The 17,608-nt window shown below is 42.6% G+C and overlaps 1 protein-coding gene across 3 annotated transcripts in view; it reads left to right on the forward strand.

Moving 5' to 3' along the window:
* Positions 1-17,608, forward strand: part of unc13d (unc-13 homolog D (C. elegans)) — a 149,474-nt gene that overhangs the window by 99,745 nt on the left and 32,121 nt on the right. For all 3 annotated transcript variants that reach the window (XR_009447091.1, XM_059653844.1, XM_059653845.1), the window contains exons 22-24: positions 2,950-3,042; positions 3,705-3,941; positions 15,386-15,454. Coding sequence is in view for 2 of the 3 variants with exons in the window: in XM_059653844.1 (XP_059509827.1) it covers positions 2,950-3,042; positions 3,705-3,941; positions 15,386-15,454 (399 nt within the window). In the remaining variant the exon portion in view is untranslated. The remainder of the gene's footprint in view (positions 1-2,949; positions 3,043-3,704; positions 3,942-15,385; positions 15,455-17,608) is intronic.

Consider the following 17,608-nt stretch of genomic DNA (forward strand, 5'->3'; position numbering starts at 1 on the left):
ACGAGGACGACCTCATCTTCGTTTCAAAGAGGTCTGCAAAAGGGACATGAAGTCAATGGACCTGGACATCGAGAGATGGGAAGACATTGCAAATGATCATTCATGCTGGAGACGGGAACTACGCAGAGGGCTGGAGCGAGGAGAGGAGAAACTGAGGCTTACCGCTGAGTAAAAGCGTGCTCGATGGAAAGATAGTAACACGGCAACACTGGAGGAGAGTGTCTTCAAATGCAGTCACTGCAACCAAGACTGTCACTCCCGTGTGGGCCTGTACAGCCACAAGAGACGCTGTGCTATCACAGGCAGCTGAATCAAAAGTCTTCAGGCACAGATCCATGGTCTCTCAAGACTGATGGATGCCACAACTGTGATCTGCCTATACTGCTCACAGACAAAGCTTTTCACATGTACTTAGGTGCATGTGACAATAAATCAAAACAATGCACCAAAACATAAAACAGCCCTTACCCCTCTGTGCTCTATCCATTGCCAACGAAATCCAACTCATGCCGAATACTTATAATGGTAGAACCATCTACCTTCCATGCTACGTTGTGCCCCTGTACTTTATACCATTCATGTTAACGAATGCACCACTACAACACCCAAATAGCCCTCTTAGCCCCTATGCTAACAGTGATGACCCATGCCTCCCACCCACCATCCTTTACCCTTGCATCTACCAAGCAAGCTGACCTTGTGGACAGATCACAGGATCCATGCAGAAATGAGATAAAATGTGGCTGAGATTTTCCCCTTTTGAGATTAAATATGGTGACAGGAATGTTAGGTGTTGAGTAATACCCACAGCACTGGGGAAACGCACCGTCACACACCAATTAGTTTCAGATCTGACTGACAATCTTCTTGGTCTATCGAGGTCTACACAGTAATGTCCTGGCTCACCAGAAGCTACCAACTAGTCAAAGGTTAGCAGCTTCTGGGTCCTAAAGACTGTCGGCCAAGGACTGAAGTTCAGGGAATACAATGATGAGGAGGCGAGTCTTATTCTTTTGTTTCTTGTGCTCTGGGGATTGTGGGGACAGGGGTCAGAGGCTAGAGTGGAGCTGGTTTTCTGACACTAAATTCTTATTCCCCCACCCCACCATATGTGACTCCAATAACTCTAGAATCTGGTAACAGAAGATGATCCAACATCTCCAAGTGTTCCCCCCCCCCACACCAAATACAGTAGACATGTTGCCATGGTTATCCTTTGAGGAGCTCAATCATTTCTTTCCCCCGGACAGTATTGACCACTTGAGGCTAGCAAGTCAATGAACCTTCTTGCCAGCATTTATTTGTTTAAAGGACAATTATCTCTCCAAGGCCTGCTTGCCTAATTACATCCCCTGCATGCCACCCGTTTTATCACCTGCAGGGAGGGGATAATTGTCTGACAGACTAAAATCTCTGTCATAAAATCCATTTGTTAAATTTCAACAGATAAAGTCTGATAACAACAAATATTTGATTTACGAGAATAAACCCTTACAACTGAAAGCATTAAGGTGGAATTCTAGTTAACTCCAAAGTGTCTATTTGTAGTGGTCAATCAAACTGTGAAACGGCAGGCACCTTGATTTGATAATGAATGGATGGTTGCAAAATTAGTCATGTGGCTGTAATCCAGTAATAGAAAGGTAATGACAGAAATAGCAATCAGTGTTTTTTGTTTTTTAGAAAACAGGCATATTTTCAAGCATTTCATGGACAGGACGTGCAAATGTCTTGACAGCTTTGACACTTGCTTTTCAAATGTCATCTTGATATTTTGACGTTCTTTTAACAGCTCATCTGGACACTTCTGACAATGTCCTCTTGACTGTTTTTATAGTTTTGGCCATTGACTTTTTCAGGTCAGTTGACAAATTAAATGAGCTTGACTGTTAATGAGATTTTTTTAAACTTTTTAAACACATTCATGCCTGTTTCTAACATTTCCAAAGGGTACCTTACTTTCTCCAAATGTGTTCTACAGCAATATCTAAGGGGACCTTAACTCTCTAATGGAGTAGCCTGGCTATCCAAAGAAAACAAAAAGTTCAGACTTGTTCTGACTGGATCTACGCTGTGCATTTTGGGTTTCACAACCCTGAACTACCATAATCCAACTTGAGTGAAGACAGCTGGTATAAATGGTCAGCCTCCTCCACAAACTGTACAAGCACAAAATGTAGTCCCTGTGAAAATGGGAGGTGCCACATTCAGGGGTGGGCCATGCCACTTCCAGGCTTGTTCCTAATGAAGTTTCTTCACCATTTCAGAAAATACAAATGACCTGAAGTAGCTTTGGCTGTGCTACACATGGTGAAAAGAGCTGTACTGAGCAGGGAAAGGAGATCGCCAGCAGGTCTGGGTATGAGTCACCCGAAGATAGATACTGTCCAGTTTACTTTCTATGATTGATTTCTTTTAAAGAGAAGTGAGGGAGCTACAAATTTCTCAGATGTTTGACAGTCTCCAACGTTCAACCTAGATGTAGGCATTTTAACGACAGAACATAGCATCCTTACAGAGAGGAACCCTAGTTGTGCCCTCAGTACCATTCAGGTAGCTCAGAGTCAGTAAAAGGACTCATATAATAGTGTTAAACGACCTTGCACTCCCTCTCAAACTAGTCACCATGGGTTTCAAAGCCACAAGACTTGAACAAATCCAAGAAAAAAAACTTATTGATAAAATAAAAGCACAGCTGTATTCTTGTAGAACTCCACTACGCCGTTACTCCCCTGTAGAATATCTGTTTCAGTGTAATCATAGTCCTGTGTTAAATCTTAAAACCTCATTGAACATCAGTGACAGAGAGTGAAACTTCACCAGTTTTTAGAGGTAACCTGAAGAGTGAAACTGTGTAAACATTGCTGCAACTCTGAAGCTCTGTCTGTTCTGTTTGATCGCACACATATCTGTAAAATTGACAGTCTTCATGCATTCTTTATGTTACAGGACATGTGCAAGATTGCATTAATGTACTGTCGGCTAATTGAAGTGAGGGCAGAAGAGCTATCAGTCAAGCACTGTCAAGTAAACGCAAGTGATGTGAGTGTTGACTGTAACACAACTGGATCCGCATCTGATTAAACATGTCATTCAAAACTTCAGCATCCGCATCTCCTCAAGGCAATGTACCATCAGTAGTAGACATTGATCAACATTTTATTAAGTGTTCATGTGAACAGAATGATATTGATGTTCACTAGCAGATAGCTGCTGATAGAAATAACTGGATATACTTGTCAGTTAAAACCATTTTATTCCCAGATGTGGTGTCACTGGCAATGTCAAGATTGATTATCTGTACCTAAATTGGCCTCAAAGTAGTAGATGTTCTTCCAGACCTACTATAGGACTACTGGTGATGGTACTTTCACAACGTTTTCAGATTGGGAATTCCAAGAGCAATGAGGAAAGGATGGTGATCATTTATCCACGTCAGGTTGGATGTGATCTAGAGGAATACCAGCCCCAGACATCCAAGTCTCTCGGAACTCTTACTGGAAATGTGGGTTGAAGGGCTTTGGATAGGGAGGGGAGGGAAGAGGTTGAAAGCCATATCACTCAACATGTCTTATCTTTACTCTTTTCAACTGTGTTAATCTTGGTCCATTATGGTAGCTTCTCAATTTTGGAGAATTAATGGTAGCTGGAGGAACGGCTAGAAACATTCTGTTGATGTAAATGTCCAATACCACCTTCTGCAGTCAGACATCCATGCAGTGAGGTCACTACAATTATGCGTGGTACTCAATAACATGAAGCGGCTTTGGGAGGTTATCTCCAAGCTTCCAGATGAACTGGACTGGCAAGGCCTGAAGGAAGACACAGCCGACATGATTCCAGAGGACCAGATCCAAAGCACACTGCATACTCAACTGGAAACGTTCAATAGCTCAATCAACAACAAGATCAAGGGGGTGATCCAGACCCTTGCACAGAAGGTATGGAAATCATTCAATGTAACTAGTTTGTCCACAATAGATACATCTTGAGGTACTGTTGAATTTTGGGGAGTTTGTGATCACAGTTACCTATGTGACCATTTGTAAGCAATGTTCAGGATGTTGTTAAAAAGCAGCAGTTTAAGTACAATGTGCTAAAAATGAGAGATTATTCTAATTTAAGAAAAAGGAAATATGCGGCTCATGATAGATAAGACTGCTTCTCCATTCCCAAAGCCATTCTGTAGCATGGAGGAGCAGGGCAGTGATTTTGGAGTGGTGGAGTGTTTGTCCCTCAGGTAACATTGTCTTTCGAGGTAATCTTTCATCACAGCTGTGTTTGTTCCTGCCTAAAGCTGATGTAGGGGAACACTTAGTCTCCTCCCAAGAAGACAGCAGCTTGTTCCCATGCATTGTCTTTCTCCTCTCTCCTCGCCTAACCCTGTTAATCTCCTTTATTTTGGGCTCAGGCCATCTCTGCTGTGTCAATCACTTGTCTAAACCCTCTCAGCTAATGACCGTGGGTCATTAGAAGCTTTTGTTCTCAGTAAATGGTAATCTAACCATCAGATGAAGGTGGGCAAACGGGCAGCAGTCATCCTGGCATCATCTGATGATTACTTTACCATTCACTAAGAACAAAAGCTTGTATTTTTTCGAATGATATTCCTAATAGTGTGATGCAGCCCCCAGTATAAATAAAAACCAAAAGAACTGCAGATGCTGTAAATCAGGAACAAAAACAAAGTTGCTGGAAAGGCTTAGCAGGTCTGGCAGCATCTGTGAAGGAAAAACAGAGTTAATGTTTCTGGTCTGGTGACCCTTCCTCAGAACTGATGGTGACTGAGAAAACATCAGCTTATATACAGAGAAAAAGGGAGGGGAATGGCTTAGGGAGTAAATGATAGGATAGAGCCTAAAGAGAGAGAAAAGAGCAGTTGAACAGACAGAGTTGACAACAACGATGCTGGGACAGTGAATAGTTGTTAATGGGGACTATTAGTGACTAACAACAGCGAGCGTGAAATGGCCGGCTATGTGGTAACAAGGCTGGTGTGTGGGGTGGAGGGCTGGGACATGGGAGAGTTTAGGCCCTAAAATTATTGAACTCAATATTGAGTCTGGAGTGTTGTAAAGTCCTCAAGCAGAAAATGAGGTGTTGTTCCTCCAGCTCGCATTGAGTGTCACTAGAACACTGTAGCAAGCCAGAGACAGATATATTGGTCAGGGAGTTTGGGGGGGGGGTGGCGTTAAAGTGGCAGGCAATGGGTAGTTCAGGGTCTTCTTTGTGAGTAGAACATAGATATTTTGCGAAGCAGCAACCTAGTCTACGCTTCGTTTTCCCCAATATAAAGGAGACCACATTGTGAGGAGCGAATGCAGTCGACTAGATTCTGGCAAGTGCAGGTGAAGTGTGGCTTCACCTGGAAGGTATGTTTGGGCCCTTGGATACTGGGGAGGGAGGAGGTAAATGGGCAGGTGTTGCACCTTCACCAGTTACAGGGTAAGGTGCCATAGGACTGTGGGGAGGTGTTGGAGGCGAAGGAAGTGTGGGCCAGGGGTGTCCCGGAGGGAATGGTGGTTCCTGCGGGAGGCGGACAAGGGAGAGGAGGGAATATGTGTCTGGTGGTGGCATCTTGCTGGAGGTGATGGAGCTGGCACCTGATGATCTTATCAATGTGGATGTTGGTGGAATGATAGGTAAGGACAAGGGGAACCCTATCACTGTTGCAGGAGGGAAGAGAAGGGATGAGGGCAGAAGTGCAGAAGATGGGTCGGACCTGGTTGAGGGCCCTGTTGACCACGGAGCTGCGGAATCTTTGGTTGAAGAAGAAGTTGGACATTTCGGAGGCTCCCTTGTTGAAACTGGCCTCATGTGAAGATATACGATGGAGATGGAGGAACTGAAAGAATGGGATGGAGTGTTTACGGGACGTGGGGTGTGAGAATATATAGTCCAGATAGCTATGGAAGTCAGTGGCTTTGTGGTGAATATATAAATCTTTAACAGTAACGCTTATGATATTTCTTCTGTTTCCATACGCTGGAAATCTTGTTAATATTTGCAAAAGGCTGGTTACTGCTGAAACACTCAGGTTGCACAGAAAACACCAAATGTGAAATACAAAACGGGATTCAGTTTTAAGGTGGACTCTAATTTCCAACAATCACTGTTTTACTAGCAGATGATTAGCAGTAAAATGAGACATCAAAAACTAGGATGGGGCTCATCAGTGGATCTGGGGAAGGAGCAGTACTCACTCCATTTTATCAGAGGAAAGAATCATAGAGTCATAAGTCACAGAAACAGACCCTTCAGTCTAACTCGTCCAGGGCAACCAAGTTTCCCAAATTAAACAATTTCACTTGCCTGAGTTTGGCCCATTTTGCTCTAAATCTTTCCTATTCATGTCCCTGCCAGGGCTAGTATATCCCTCCTGAGATATGGGACCGAAAACTGTGCACAGTACTCCAAATGTGGCCTGACCACAGCCTTATAGAGCCTCAGAAGTACATCCCTGCTTTTACATTCAAATTCTCTCAAAATAAATGCCAACATTGCATTTGCCTTCCTAACTACTGACTGAACCTGTAAGTTTACCTTGAGAGAATCCTGGACTAGAACTCCCAAGTCTCTTTGCACTTCAGACTTCTGAATTTTCTCTCCATTTAGAAAACAATCCATACTTCTATTCTTCTTACCAAAATGCATGGCCTCACACTTTCCTACTGTGTACTCCATTTACCACTCCTCTACCCACTCTCCTAACCTGTCCAAATCCTTCTGCAGCCTCCCCACCTCCTCAATACTACCTGTCCCTCTACCCATCTTTGTATCATCGGCAAACCTAGCCAGAATGCTTACAGTTCCTTCACCTAGATCATTAATGTATAAAGTGAAAAGTTGTGGCCCTGATACTGACCCTTGCGGAACAGCATTTGTCACCAACTGGCAACCTGAGACAGACCCCTTTTATCCCCACTCTCTGCTTTCTGCCAGACAGCCGACCTTCTATCCATGTTGGCACCTTGCCTCTGACATTATGGGCCATTATCTTACTCAATAGCCTCCTGTGCAGCATTGTGTCAAAGGCCTTCTTGAAGTCCTCGTAGATAACATCCATTGGATCTCTTTGATCTGGCCTGCTCCTTACTTCCTCAAAGAGTTCTAACCGATTTGTCAGGCATGACCTCCCCTTGATGAAACCATGCTGACCCAGCCCTGTTTTACCATGCACTTTGAAGTACTCAGAAATCTCATCCTTCACAATGGACTCCAAAATCTTACCCACAACTGAGTTTAGCTAATCGACCTGTAATTTTCTTTCTTTTGAATTACTTGCTTTTTAAACAGGGGTACCACATCGGTGATTTTCCAGTCCTCTGGAACCCTCCCTGACTCTAGTGATTCCTGAAAGATCACCATTAATGCTTCCACTATTTCTTCAGCTTTCTACTGAAGAATTCTGGGGTATAGTCCATCTGGCCCGGGTAATTTATCTACCTCCTGGCCATTCAGTTCTTCTAGCACCTTCTCCTTGGTGATGGTTACCATACTCAGCTCTGCCCTCTGACTCTCTCAAATTTTTGGGATATTACTCATGTCTACCACTGTGGAGACTGACGCAAAGTAATTACTCAGTTCCTCAGTTATTTCCTTGTTCCCTCCTAACATCTCTCCAGCATCATTTTCCAGCGGCCCAATGTCCACTTTTGTCTCTCTTTCGTCGATCACACATCTAAAGGAACTCTCACAGTCTTCCTTTATATTACTGGCTAGCTTGCCCTCATATTTAATCTCCTCCCTCTTTTTTTTTAATGCCGTCTGTTGGTCTTTGTAAGCCTCCCACTATTCTGGTTTCCCACTGCTCTTTGCCACATTATATGCTGTCTCTTTTGCTTTTATACTGTCCTTGACTTCCCTAGTCAGCCAAAGCTGCCTCATCTTCGCTGTATCATGCTTCTTTTTCCTAGGGATGGATTTTTACTGTGTCTCCTGAATTTCTCCTAGAAACTCCTGCCATTGCTGCTCCACTCTCTTTCCTGCGAGGCTCCTCTCCCAGTCAATTCTCCCCACCTCTTCCATCATAGCTCTGTGGTTACCCTTATTCAGTTGTAATACTGTTACCTCTGATTCCATCTTTTCCCCCTCGAATTACAGAGTAAATTCAATCATATTATGGGTTTCTTCACCTTAAGGTCCCTGTTCAAGCCTGCCTCATTGCATAACACTAAATCCAGTATTGCCTGTTCCCCTGTGGGCTCCACCACAAGCTGCTCCAAAAAGCCACCTCGTAGACATTCCACAAATCCCATTTCTTATAATCCACTGCCAACCTGATTTTCCCAGTCCAACTGCATATTGAAATCCCTCATGATTACTGTGACTTTGTCTTTCTACACCAGGAGATAGAAAAAATGTGTATCTTGCGTCCCAGCTTCTGACTACTGTTTGGAGGCCTGTACATAACTCCAAATATGATTTTTTTTCACCTTTGTAGTTCCTCAGCTCTACCCACACAGATTCTGCACAATCTGACCCTACTTCGTTTCTTACTATTAACTTAATTTCATTTCTTATTAACAAGGCACCCACATCCCCTCTGCCGACATGCCTTGGAAATTCAGCTCCAAATCCTGATTCCCCTTGCAGCCATGTCTCTGTGACACTCATCACATCATATCTGCCAATTTGGATCTGCGCTACAAGCTCATTTACCTTGTTCCTTATACTGCGTGCATTCAGAGATAACAGCTTCGGTCCTGTATTAACTATCCTTCTTATTGTCGTTCGCTTATCTAGTGTGCTTGAAATATGATTCCTAACCGTTTGCAAACACACTGTCCTATTTGTGTCTGTGCTTAAGACTTTAATAATCTCTCCTGTGTTGTCCTTTGCTGTCATTTTCTTCATTTTTCCACGCGGTTGATTCTACCCCTGGAGATGTTAGCCTGTTGCTTTGTTCCCCACTGAGGCAAGTTTCACCGTTTCCTTCCCCCCAACTCCCTATTTTAAAGTCCTGTTGACCAGCCTATTTACCCTTTTCGCTAAAACATCGGTCCCAGCTCGGTTCACATGGAAACCGTCCCACCGGTACAGACCGGTACTGTTTCAATACTGATGCCAGTGTCCCATGAACAGGAATCCCTCTTTCCCACATCACTCTTTTGGCCATGTGTTTACTTCCCTTATTATCGCATCCCTATGCCAATTTGCACATGGCTCGGACAGTAATCTGGAGATTATAATCCTACAGGACCTGTTCTTTAGTTTCGTTCCTAGCTCCTGATAATCCCTGAACGTGTCCTCTTTCCCAGTCTTGCCTATGTTGTTTGTTCCGACATGGACCACAACAACTGGATCCTCCCCCTCTCTCTTCAATATCCTTTCAAGCCGGTCAGAGATGATTGGGCAGGCAACGTACCATATGGAACTCTCAATCCTGCTTACAAAGGATACTATTGATTCCCCCGAATACAGAATCCCCACAACTACCACTTGTCTTTGTGCACTCCCCTCATGAATGGCCTCCCGTACCACGGTGCAGTGGTCAGCTGGCACATCCTCCCTGTAGCCCTTTGCCTCATTCACACAGGAAGCAAGTACCTCATACCTGTTGGACAAGGTCAAGAGCTAAGGCTCCTCTGTTCCTGAATGCAGGATCCCTCTATCTGCCTCACTTGCAGACATCCCCTGCTGTCCATGGCCACTGACCAAATTTGAAGTACTTAATATACCATGTGTGACTGCCTCCTGAAACATAGCATCCAGGTAACTCTGACCCTCCCAGATGTGCCGCAGTGTTTGAAGCTCAGATTCCAGCTCATCAGCTTTGAGCTGAAGTTTCTCGAGCAACCAACACTTGCTGCAGATGTGGTCACTGCAGTTCACAATGGGATCAGCCACATCATACAGCTACAACACAACACCTGTCCAGCCATTTCTACTCAGTTAATTACTTTACTAAGTTAATTAAATTTATTGATACTTCTTTGCTGTGTTCTTTTTCAAATTTAGTGCAGATTTCCTACCAGCCAATCAGGTCACTCTAGGTTCTTTTTGCAGCTACACTGTGCCCCGAGCCCCGGTTGGTTTATGTTCACTGTGTGTTGCTGCTCCTCCACCCTATGACAGCTTCCCGCCGATTATGACTCTCTGTCTCTTACCGTCAAGCCAATTTTGTATCCAATTGGCAAACTCTCCTAGAATCCCATGTGATCTATTCTTACTAATCAGTTTACTATGCAGAACTTAGTCAAATGCTTTTCTAAAGTCCATGTAGACAACACCTACTGCTCTGCCCTCAATCCTTTCAGTTACACCCTCAAAAAACCCAATCAAGTTTGTGAGACATGATTTCCCACACTCAAAGCTATGCTGACGATCCCTAATCATTCCCTGCCTCTCCTAATGCATGTAAATCCTATCTATCAGACCCTTCTTCAACAATGTACCCCACCACTGTTAGACTTACCAGTCTATAGTTCCCAGGCTTCTCATTACAGACTTACTTAAATAAAGGGACAACATTAGCCACTGTCCCGTCTTCCGTTACTTCATCTATAGCTATAGAAGAGACAAATCTCTGTGCTTGGGACACTGCAATAACTTCCCACAATGTCCTGGGATACACTTGATCAGGTCCCAGAGATTTATCCAGCTTTGTTTGCTAAGACCACCAGTACCTCCTTTTCTGTAATGTGAACTGTTTTCAAGACATCACTATTTATTTCCTCAAGTTCCCAGCCTCCATGTCTTCCTCCACAGTTAAAAACTGACGTGAAATATTTATTTAGTATCTCTCCCATTTCCTGTCGTTCCACACATAGATAACCTCATTGATCTTTGAGGGGTCCTATTCTTTCCCCAATTGCTCTTTTATGCTTAATGAGTTCATCAAATCTCTTTGGATTATCCTTAACCTAATCTGCCAAGGTTATTTTATATTCCCTTTTTGCCCTCCTGATTTCCTTTTCAAGAATGCCCCTGCACCCCTTTTTATTCTTCAAGAGATTCACTTGATCCCTTTTGTCTATACTTAACATTTTATTCATCCATTGTTCCTGACTCTTACCAGCCTTACACTTCACTCTAACAGGAAAATAATGCTTCTGATCTCTTGTTATCCCATTTTTGAAAGCCTCCCTCTACCTGCGAACTAATCAACTTTTAAGAGTACCTGTCTCATACCTGTCAAATTTGCCTACTCCAGTTAAGAACTTTAACTTTTATATAAGGCCTATCCTTTTCCATAACTATTTAAAAGCTAATAGAATTATGTCCACTGGTCCCAAAGTGCTTCCCACAAACATTTCAGTCACTTGTCCTGCCTTATTTCCCAAGGAAATGTCAAATTCTGCTCCTTCTGTAGTAGATAGAATCATAGATCCCTACAGTGTGGAAGCAGACTGTTCAGCCCATCGAGTCCACAGTGACCCTCTGAAGAGCATCCCACTCAGATCCACATGCCTACCAATCCCTGCATTTCTCACGGCTAATCCATATAGCCTGCACATCCCTGGACACATGGTATTTTAGCATGACCAGTCCACCTAACCTGCACATCTTTGGACCATGGAAGGAAACCCACAAGGAGAATGTACAAACTCCACACATCTACATATGACAGAAAATTTTCTTGAACACATTTAACAAATTCCTCACCATCCAAGCCCTTAACAATATGGCAGTCTTAGACCCTAAGACCTAAGTCCCTACAGTCCTATTATACTTACATATATATGAGATCTCTTGTACGTATTTGCTCCTCAGTTTCTCTCTGACTATTGGGGATCCAATAGTACAAACCCATCAAAGTGCTCATCCCCTCCTCATTTCTGAGTTCCATCCCTGTAGCTTCACTGGATGATCCCTCAGTAATATCCTTTCTAAGTACAACAGTAATGTATTCCCTAATCAATAATGCAGTTGCACTCCTCTCTTCCCTTTCTATTCTTTTTATCGGATCTAAGTGCTGGAACATTGAGCTGCTAGTCCTGCCCCTCCCTCAGTCATGTTTCTGTAATGACTATGATGTCCCAGTTCCATGTTCCCATACATGCCCTGAGTTCAGCTTACTTACCTGTAGGACTCCTTGCATTGAAATAAATGCAGTTTAATTCTTCAGAGTTACCTTGTTCTCTGACTTGCTCTTACCATCTTCACTGGTCTCTATTATTACTACTACTTAGAATCTCTCCACACCACCATCCACCCCTGCCCACCCCACCCCCAAACCCCACGAGTTTAAAGGCTCACAAGTAGCACCAGCAAATCTCGCCAGGGTAGTGTTACCCTTCCAATTCATCCCATCCCTTTTGAACAGGTCTGTTTTGCTCCAGAAGAGATCCCAATGATCCAAAAATCTGAATCCTCGCCCCCGTACCAGCTCCTCAGCCACTGACTTATCTGCCATATCTTCCTATTCCAAATGTCTCTTGCCCACGGCACCAGGAGTAATTCAGAAATTACTACCTTTCTGAGGGTGTGCATTTTAATCTTCTACCTAACTTCCTGTATTCACTCTGCAAAGCCTCAATCTTTTCTTTAAGTATGTCGTTCTTACCAATGTATGCAGCAGCTCTAGCTCTTCACTCTCCTATTTGACAATATGCTGCAACCTTCTGATACATCCTTCATCCTAGCACCAGGGAGGCAACTTACCATCCTGAACTGTCACTCATGGCCACTGAATCTTCTGTGCCCCTGACGGTAAAGTCCCCTATAACAGTTAATCTTTTGAACCTTGACAAACCCTGTTTCATACAAGATTCATTCTTGGTGCACAAGATCTGGCTGCCACTTCTATTTTTCTCTGGGAGACTGTTTTCTCATCCCAAACCAAACAGTAGCCAAAGTGGTGTATCTATTTGAGAGAAGAATAGCCACCAGAGACTCCTGCACTAACTTCCTACTTCTCCTGACAGTCACCTATCTATCTAAGTGAACCTGCGGAGTGACCACCTCTCTAAATCTATTGACCATCACACTCTGTGCCACCTGTATGCTCCTCAGTGACTCCAACTGCTTCTCCAGCCGATTCAAGTGGTCTGATATGAGATGGATCCAAACACACCTCTTGCAGTCATAGTCTCCAGGGACAGTCAACAGCTCTCTAATCTCCCACATCCATCAGGAGAATATGCCACTCTGTTGACTGCCATAATTGCCCCTTAAATATATGCTAATATAGGCTTGTCTAAAAAAACCCACACTTTTTTTCAAATCCAGTGTTTGCTGGTGACGCACAATGCTGGAAGAACTTAAAGCCTATATTCTGTAAGGCCTAAAAGAAGAAGCTCTTAAAAACACTGAGATAGCATGAGCTGCAGATGCTGGAATCAGAGATAACAAAGTGTGGAGCTGAGAATAGAGAAGGGTCCCAACCTGAGACATTAGCCTCCCTGTTAGTCTGATGCTGCCTGGCTTGCATTCTTCCAGCTCCACACTTTGTTAGCTCTAAATATAACCATTTTTTAAGAAAAACACCTCCCTTCCCTTACCCACAGTTTCTAAGTTTAAGCATACAAAAGAGAAAAAAAAAAATTCTTAAAATCCAACCCTTAGCTCAAACTCCCAGCAACCAAAAACCACCATCTCCTTAGATCCCCTGTCTCCAACTCTGAGTAAAGTCATGTTGATTCCCTCCAACTGCTGGATTCAGCCTTTCAAAAATAATGGATTCAGGAATCCTGCCCCCTATCATAACCTAAACCATCACTAACGAACACTTGACAAACAAGTTGAAAAGGTTTAATCTTCCGAGATCCATGAACACAAAAGGAGCCAATGACACCTTAACAAATACATGGACAGGCCTGTCCCACAAATAACTCAATCTCTCCTTCCTCACCTTTTTAAAAAAATTGGACTATGAAAGTTCCAAGAATAATTTTAAATGGAATTCTTTTTGCTTCTCCTCTAGAAAAACAGAGAAAAATTACAAGAAAAACCTCCAATGCAGAAGCAGATGTAAAAGCAATTTTTTTTCAATATGTGGGAGTTCACTTTGTGGGTGATGGTCTGACTTGTACATCCACAGTCACAGTTTGAGTTGTTCCTTTTGTTCTAGTTGTCAAGCAGGTAGCTACATCCTCCAAATTATCAAAGAGCCAGAGTCAGTATAGAAAAAGGTCTTTGGCCCACCCATGTCTATGACGACCAACAGATTCCAAATTTCTACCATCTTCTGAATGAAAATCATTTTCCACAGATTCTGTCTAAACCACTGACTCCTCACCTTAAATTTAAGCCCTCTTGCCTCAGATAGGTCTGTCATGGGAAAATATTCTCACTACTAGATAATCAATGACTAGAGACTGAATCAAGCAGGAATAGTTCATTGAATGAGAGCATATATTTCACTGAAAAAACAGATCATTTCCTTTTCAACTCTTGTCTGATTACCTAGACATGGGGACTCTTGAGAAGCAACAGTTGTTTGAACGCAAACAACAGAACAAAGCAGCAGAAACATGCGCAGTACCACAGTATTAGACAGTGCCAAGTATAGACTAGATCAGATGGACATGACAGAATGTCTTCTATGAAGGTCATTGCTGAATGAGTTTAGGTTTTTATAGAAGTCCAGCAGTGTTTGTGCCTATGTTCTCTGACATGCCCTCTCGTGACCTTGACCAAACAGCAGATGTTGAGCTTTCAAGTGAAGTAAGATCCTGACCGGCAATATTTCAGCACTATTTTTTTTCTAAATTCCCAATGACAGCCTAGAGGAAAGGTGCTGTTTTTGTTTAGAAAATAATGACTCAGGAAACTTTCCTCATTCTTCAAACTGAGCCATACTTACTTTTGTTGTGGAGATTAATTAGTATGACCTGTTCAGAGAAGGGATTATAGCAAAATGAAATGATTATGTTTGATTGTGTCACTGTTCTATTTATAACTGATGGCTAACCATCCACACACACAATTTCTGTGTGGTTATTCCCATCTTTCTTCATTTGCTGTGGTTGAAGACAAGCAGAATCAGCTGTGAAATGGCCATTCCTGATATTACTTCCACTGGCGTAACTGTGGCAGAGACCAATGTAAGATACCACTTGGGATAGAATCAAGTTAAACAGCAGATTAATCTCCTTGGGGTAGGTTGACTGAGCCATAAAACCCAAGGATGTGATATTTAGCTTCATGATTGGCTAAACTGGAACTGTAGTCAGTTCTACAGATAACTTTGGGCATAGAGAAAGGACATTTCTTAGTTTCCCTTATGGCTTGGGTTCACTTTCTTGTATGTCCAGCTGATGCAGTTATGATTTATTCACTGGTTATTGTGTTATAGTGGATTCTTCCATATTGCCATTTTAGTCTGAGATTTGGAGGCTGAAATATAAGATAATTAAAGCTTGAAGATGTCTAACTGATGCAAGTACATGATTAAAGAACTCAGTCAAGTCTAAATCTATTGTTGTCTTGATTCTATCAGTTGCAAGCCGACATAAAGATTCACATCCACAACCTGTCTGCATCCAGTGACGCCGTTCCATTGGATGATGTAAGTATTACATCAATAATACCACCCAAAGAAATCACAGTTACTGAAAACCAAAACTTGATTTGTTTTTCCAGGACTTTCTCTGACTGCTATTAAAAGAGACCTCCTCAGTGGCTTGGTTCTTAAATGGATCAGCAAACTTAAAAATCCTGGATATGATCCTGGTCTATTGTGAGTTGTAGTTCAAGCGTGGGCTACGGCTCGGCTGTAGCACTTCTTGCTTCTGCACACCAGAAGATTGTGAGTTCAAGTCCCACCGCTGAATGCAAGACTTAAAGTGAGATGTTCCTACTGCTGTACTGCGGATGTGCTGCATGATTGGATTTACCATTTTTTTTTGGCTATGATATTAAACTAATGGCCCTGTGTATCATCTCTGGAGGCAAAAGATTCTGCAGCACAATTTTAAAGAAAAGCAGTGGTGTACCCCAGCATCCTGGCCAATACCTATACCTGTATTTTGGCCATGACCAATATCAGTACGTAAGTTATCTGGTCACTATCCTATTACCATTTATGGAAGTTGGTTACATGCAAATTGACTATGGCATTTTCCACAATATGCCAGAGACTACAGAAGTACTGAGACTTTCTGAAGTCCTGAAAGGTACAATATACTTGGATGTTGTAATAAACTTCCAGTCCCCATCTTTTAAAGAGAAGAAAAGGTCTATTAAGGGTTCCAACTGAATTGGTGAAACCTGCCGGAAAGTACATTGCATCAGGCAGTTATAGGATCGTGCACGGCAAGACAGTTCAATTGTCTGGTGTGAGTGATAATGGGAACTGCAGATGCTGGAGAATCCAAGATAACAAAGTGTGAAGCTGGATGATCACAGCAGGCCAAGCAGCATCTCAGGTGCTCCTGAGATGTTGCTTGGCCTGCTGTGTTCATCCAGCTTCACACTTTGTTATCTTCAGTTGTCTGGTGTTATTTCTTATCAAGGCTCACCTAGGAAGGCTGGATGTATCAGTCATCAGAAGGTCCTCAATGTGTGTGGAAAAGAGGAGATATAATAGTGGGGAGGGGTTACAACAATCATGAGTAGAGTGAATACTTAAAATGTCAAGGACACCATAAGGAATATTAACCATTATGTTTCAGAGCTATTTAGACAGAAACATGAATGGGCAGGGAACAAAGGCAGACAGACCATGTGTACACAGTTGGGATTAGAGTGGCATCATGGTTGGCACAGACATGGAGGGATGAAGAGCCTACTTCTAGCTATACTGTTTTATGTACATAAGCAGATTGTCCAAATGGTTAATTATCATCAGATTGATATGTTGATTGGAATTGAATTTACAAGCTTTTGATAATTTGGAAGAGAGGGAAGGGAGGGAAATGTGAAAGGTAGAGCAGATGGAAGGAAAGACTGATGAGCAAGTAAAGGAAACTAACAACAAACTACATTGATATGGTGCCCTTACTGCAGCAGAACACCACCAAGCATTGAACAGTACTATTATAAAGCATAATTTGAGACAACCACAGGTTGATAACTAGCGTGCTGGAGATTTTTGAAATGGTAACAGAGGATTGGTGAGGCAAGGTTGTAGATGTAGTTTACATGGGCTTCCAGAAGGTATTCAATACAGATTTGAGAAAGGTTATACCTTATGGAATAAAAGGAGTAGCAACATGAATACAAAGGTGACTAGAGACAGAAGTCAGGTAATAGTTAATGGAACATTTGTTGTTCTTTTTCCCAATATTGAGAGCCTTTCTTTTCCTGCTATATATTAATGATCTAGACCTCTGTGTGCAGGGGACAATTTCATAATTTGTGACTACAAAACTTTGAAAAATTATAAACTGAGAAGGATGGTGTTAAACATCAAAAAGATGTTGCCAAGTTCATGGAGTGGGTGGATAGGAGGCTCAGTGCGAGAGGTGATATACTTTGGTGCAAAGAACATGAGAGACAGTATAAAATGAAGGGTACTATTGTAAAGGACATGCAGGTGCAGGAAGGGGCATTGATGGACATGTCATTAAAAATGACAGAACAGGTAGAGGATGCATTTAAAAAGTCGACAGTATTATAGAAGCATAGGAGACCAGAGCAGGGAGAATAAGGTGAATTTATTAAGGATACTATTTAGAGCTCAGCTGAAATGTAAAGCGTAGGAGCCACACTACAGGAAGAA

The sequence above is a fragment of the Stegostoma tigrinum genome, chromosome 22 (assembly GCF_030684315.1).
Source record: "Stegostoma tigrinum isolate sSteTig4 chromosome 22, sSteTig4.hap1, whole genome shotgun sequence".
Classification (NCBI taxonomy): Eukaryota; Metazoa; Chordata; class Chondrichthyes; order Orectolobiformes; family Stegostomatidae; genus Stegostoma; species Stegostoma tigrinum.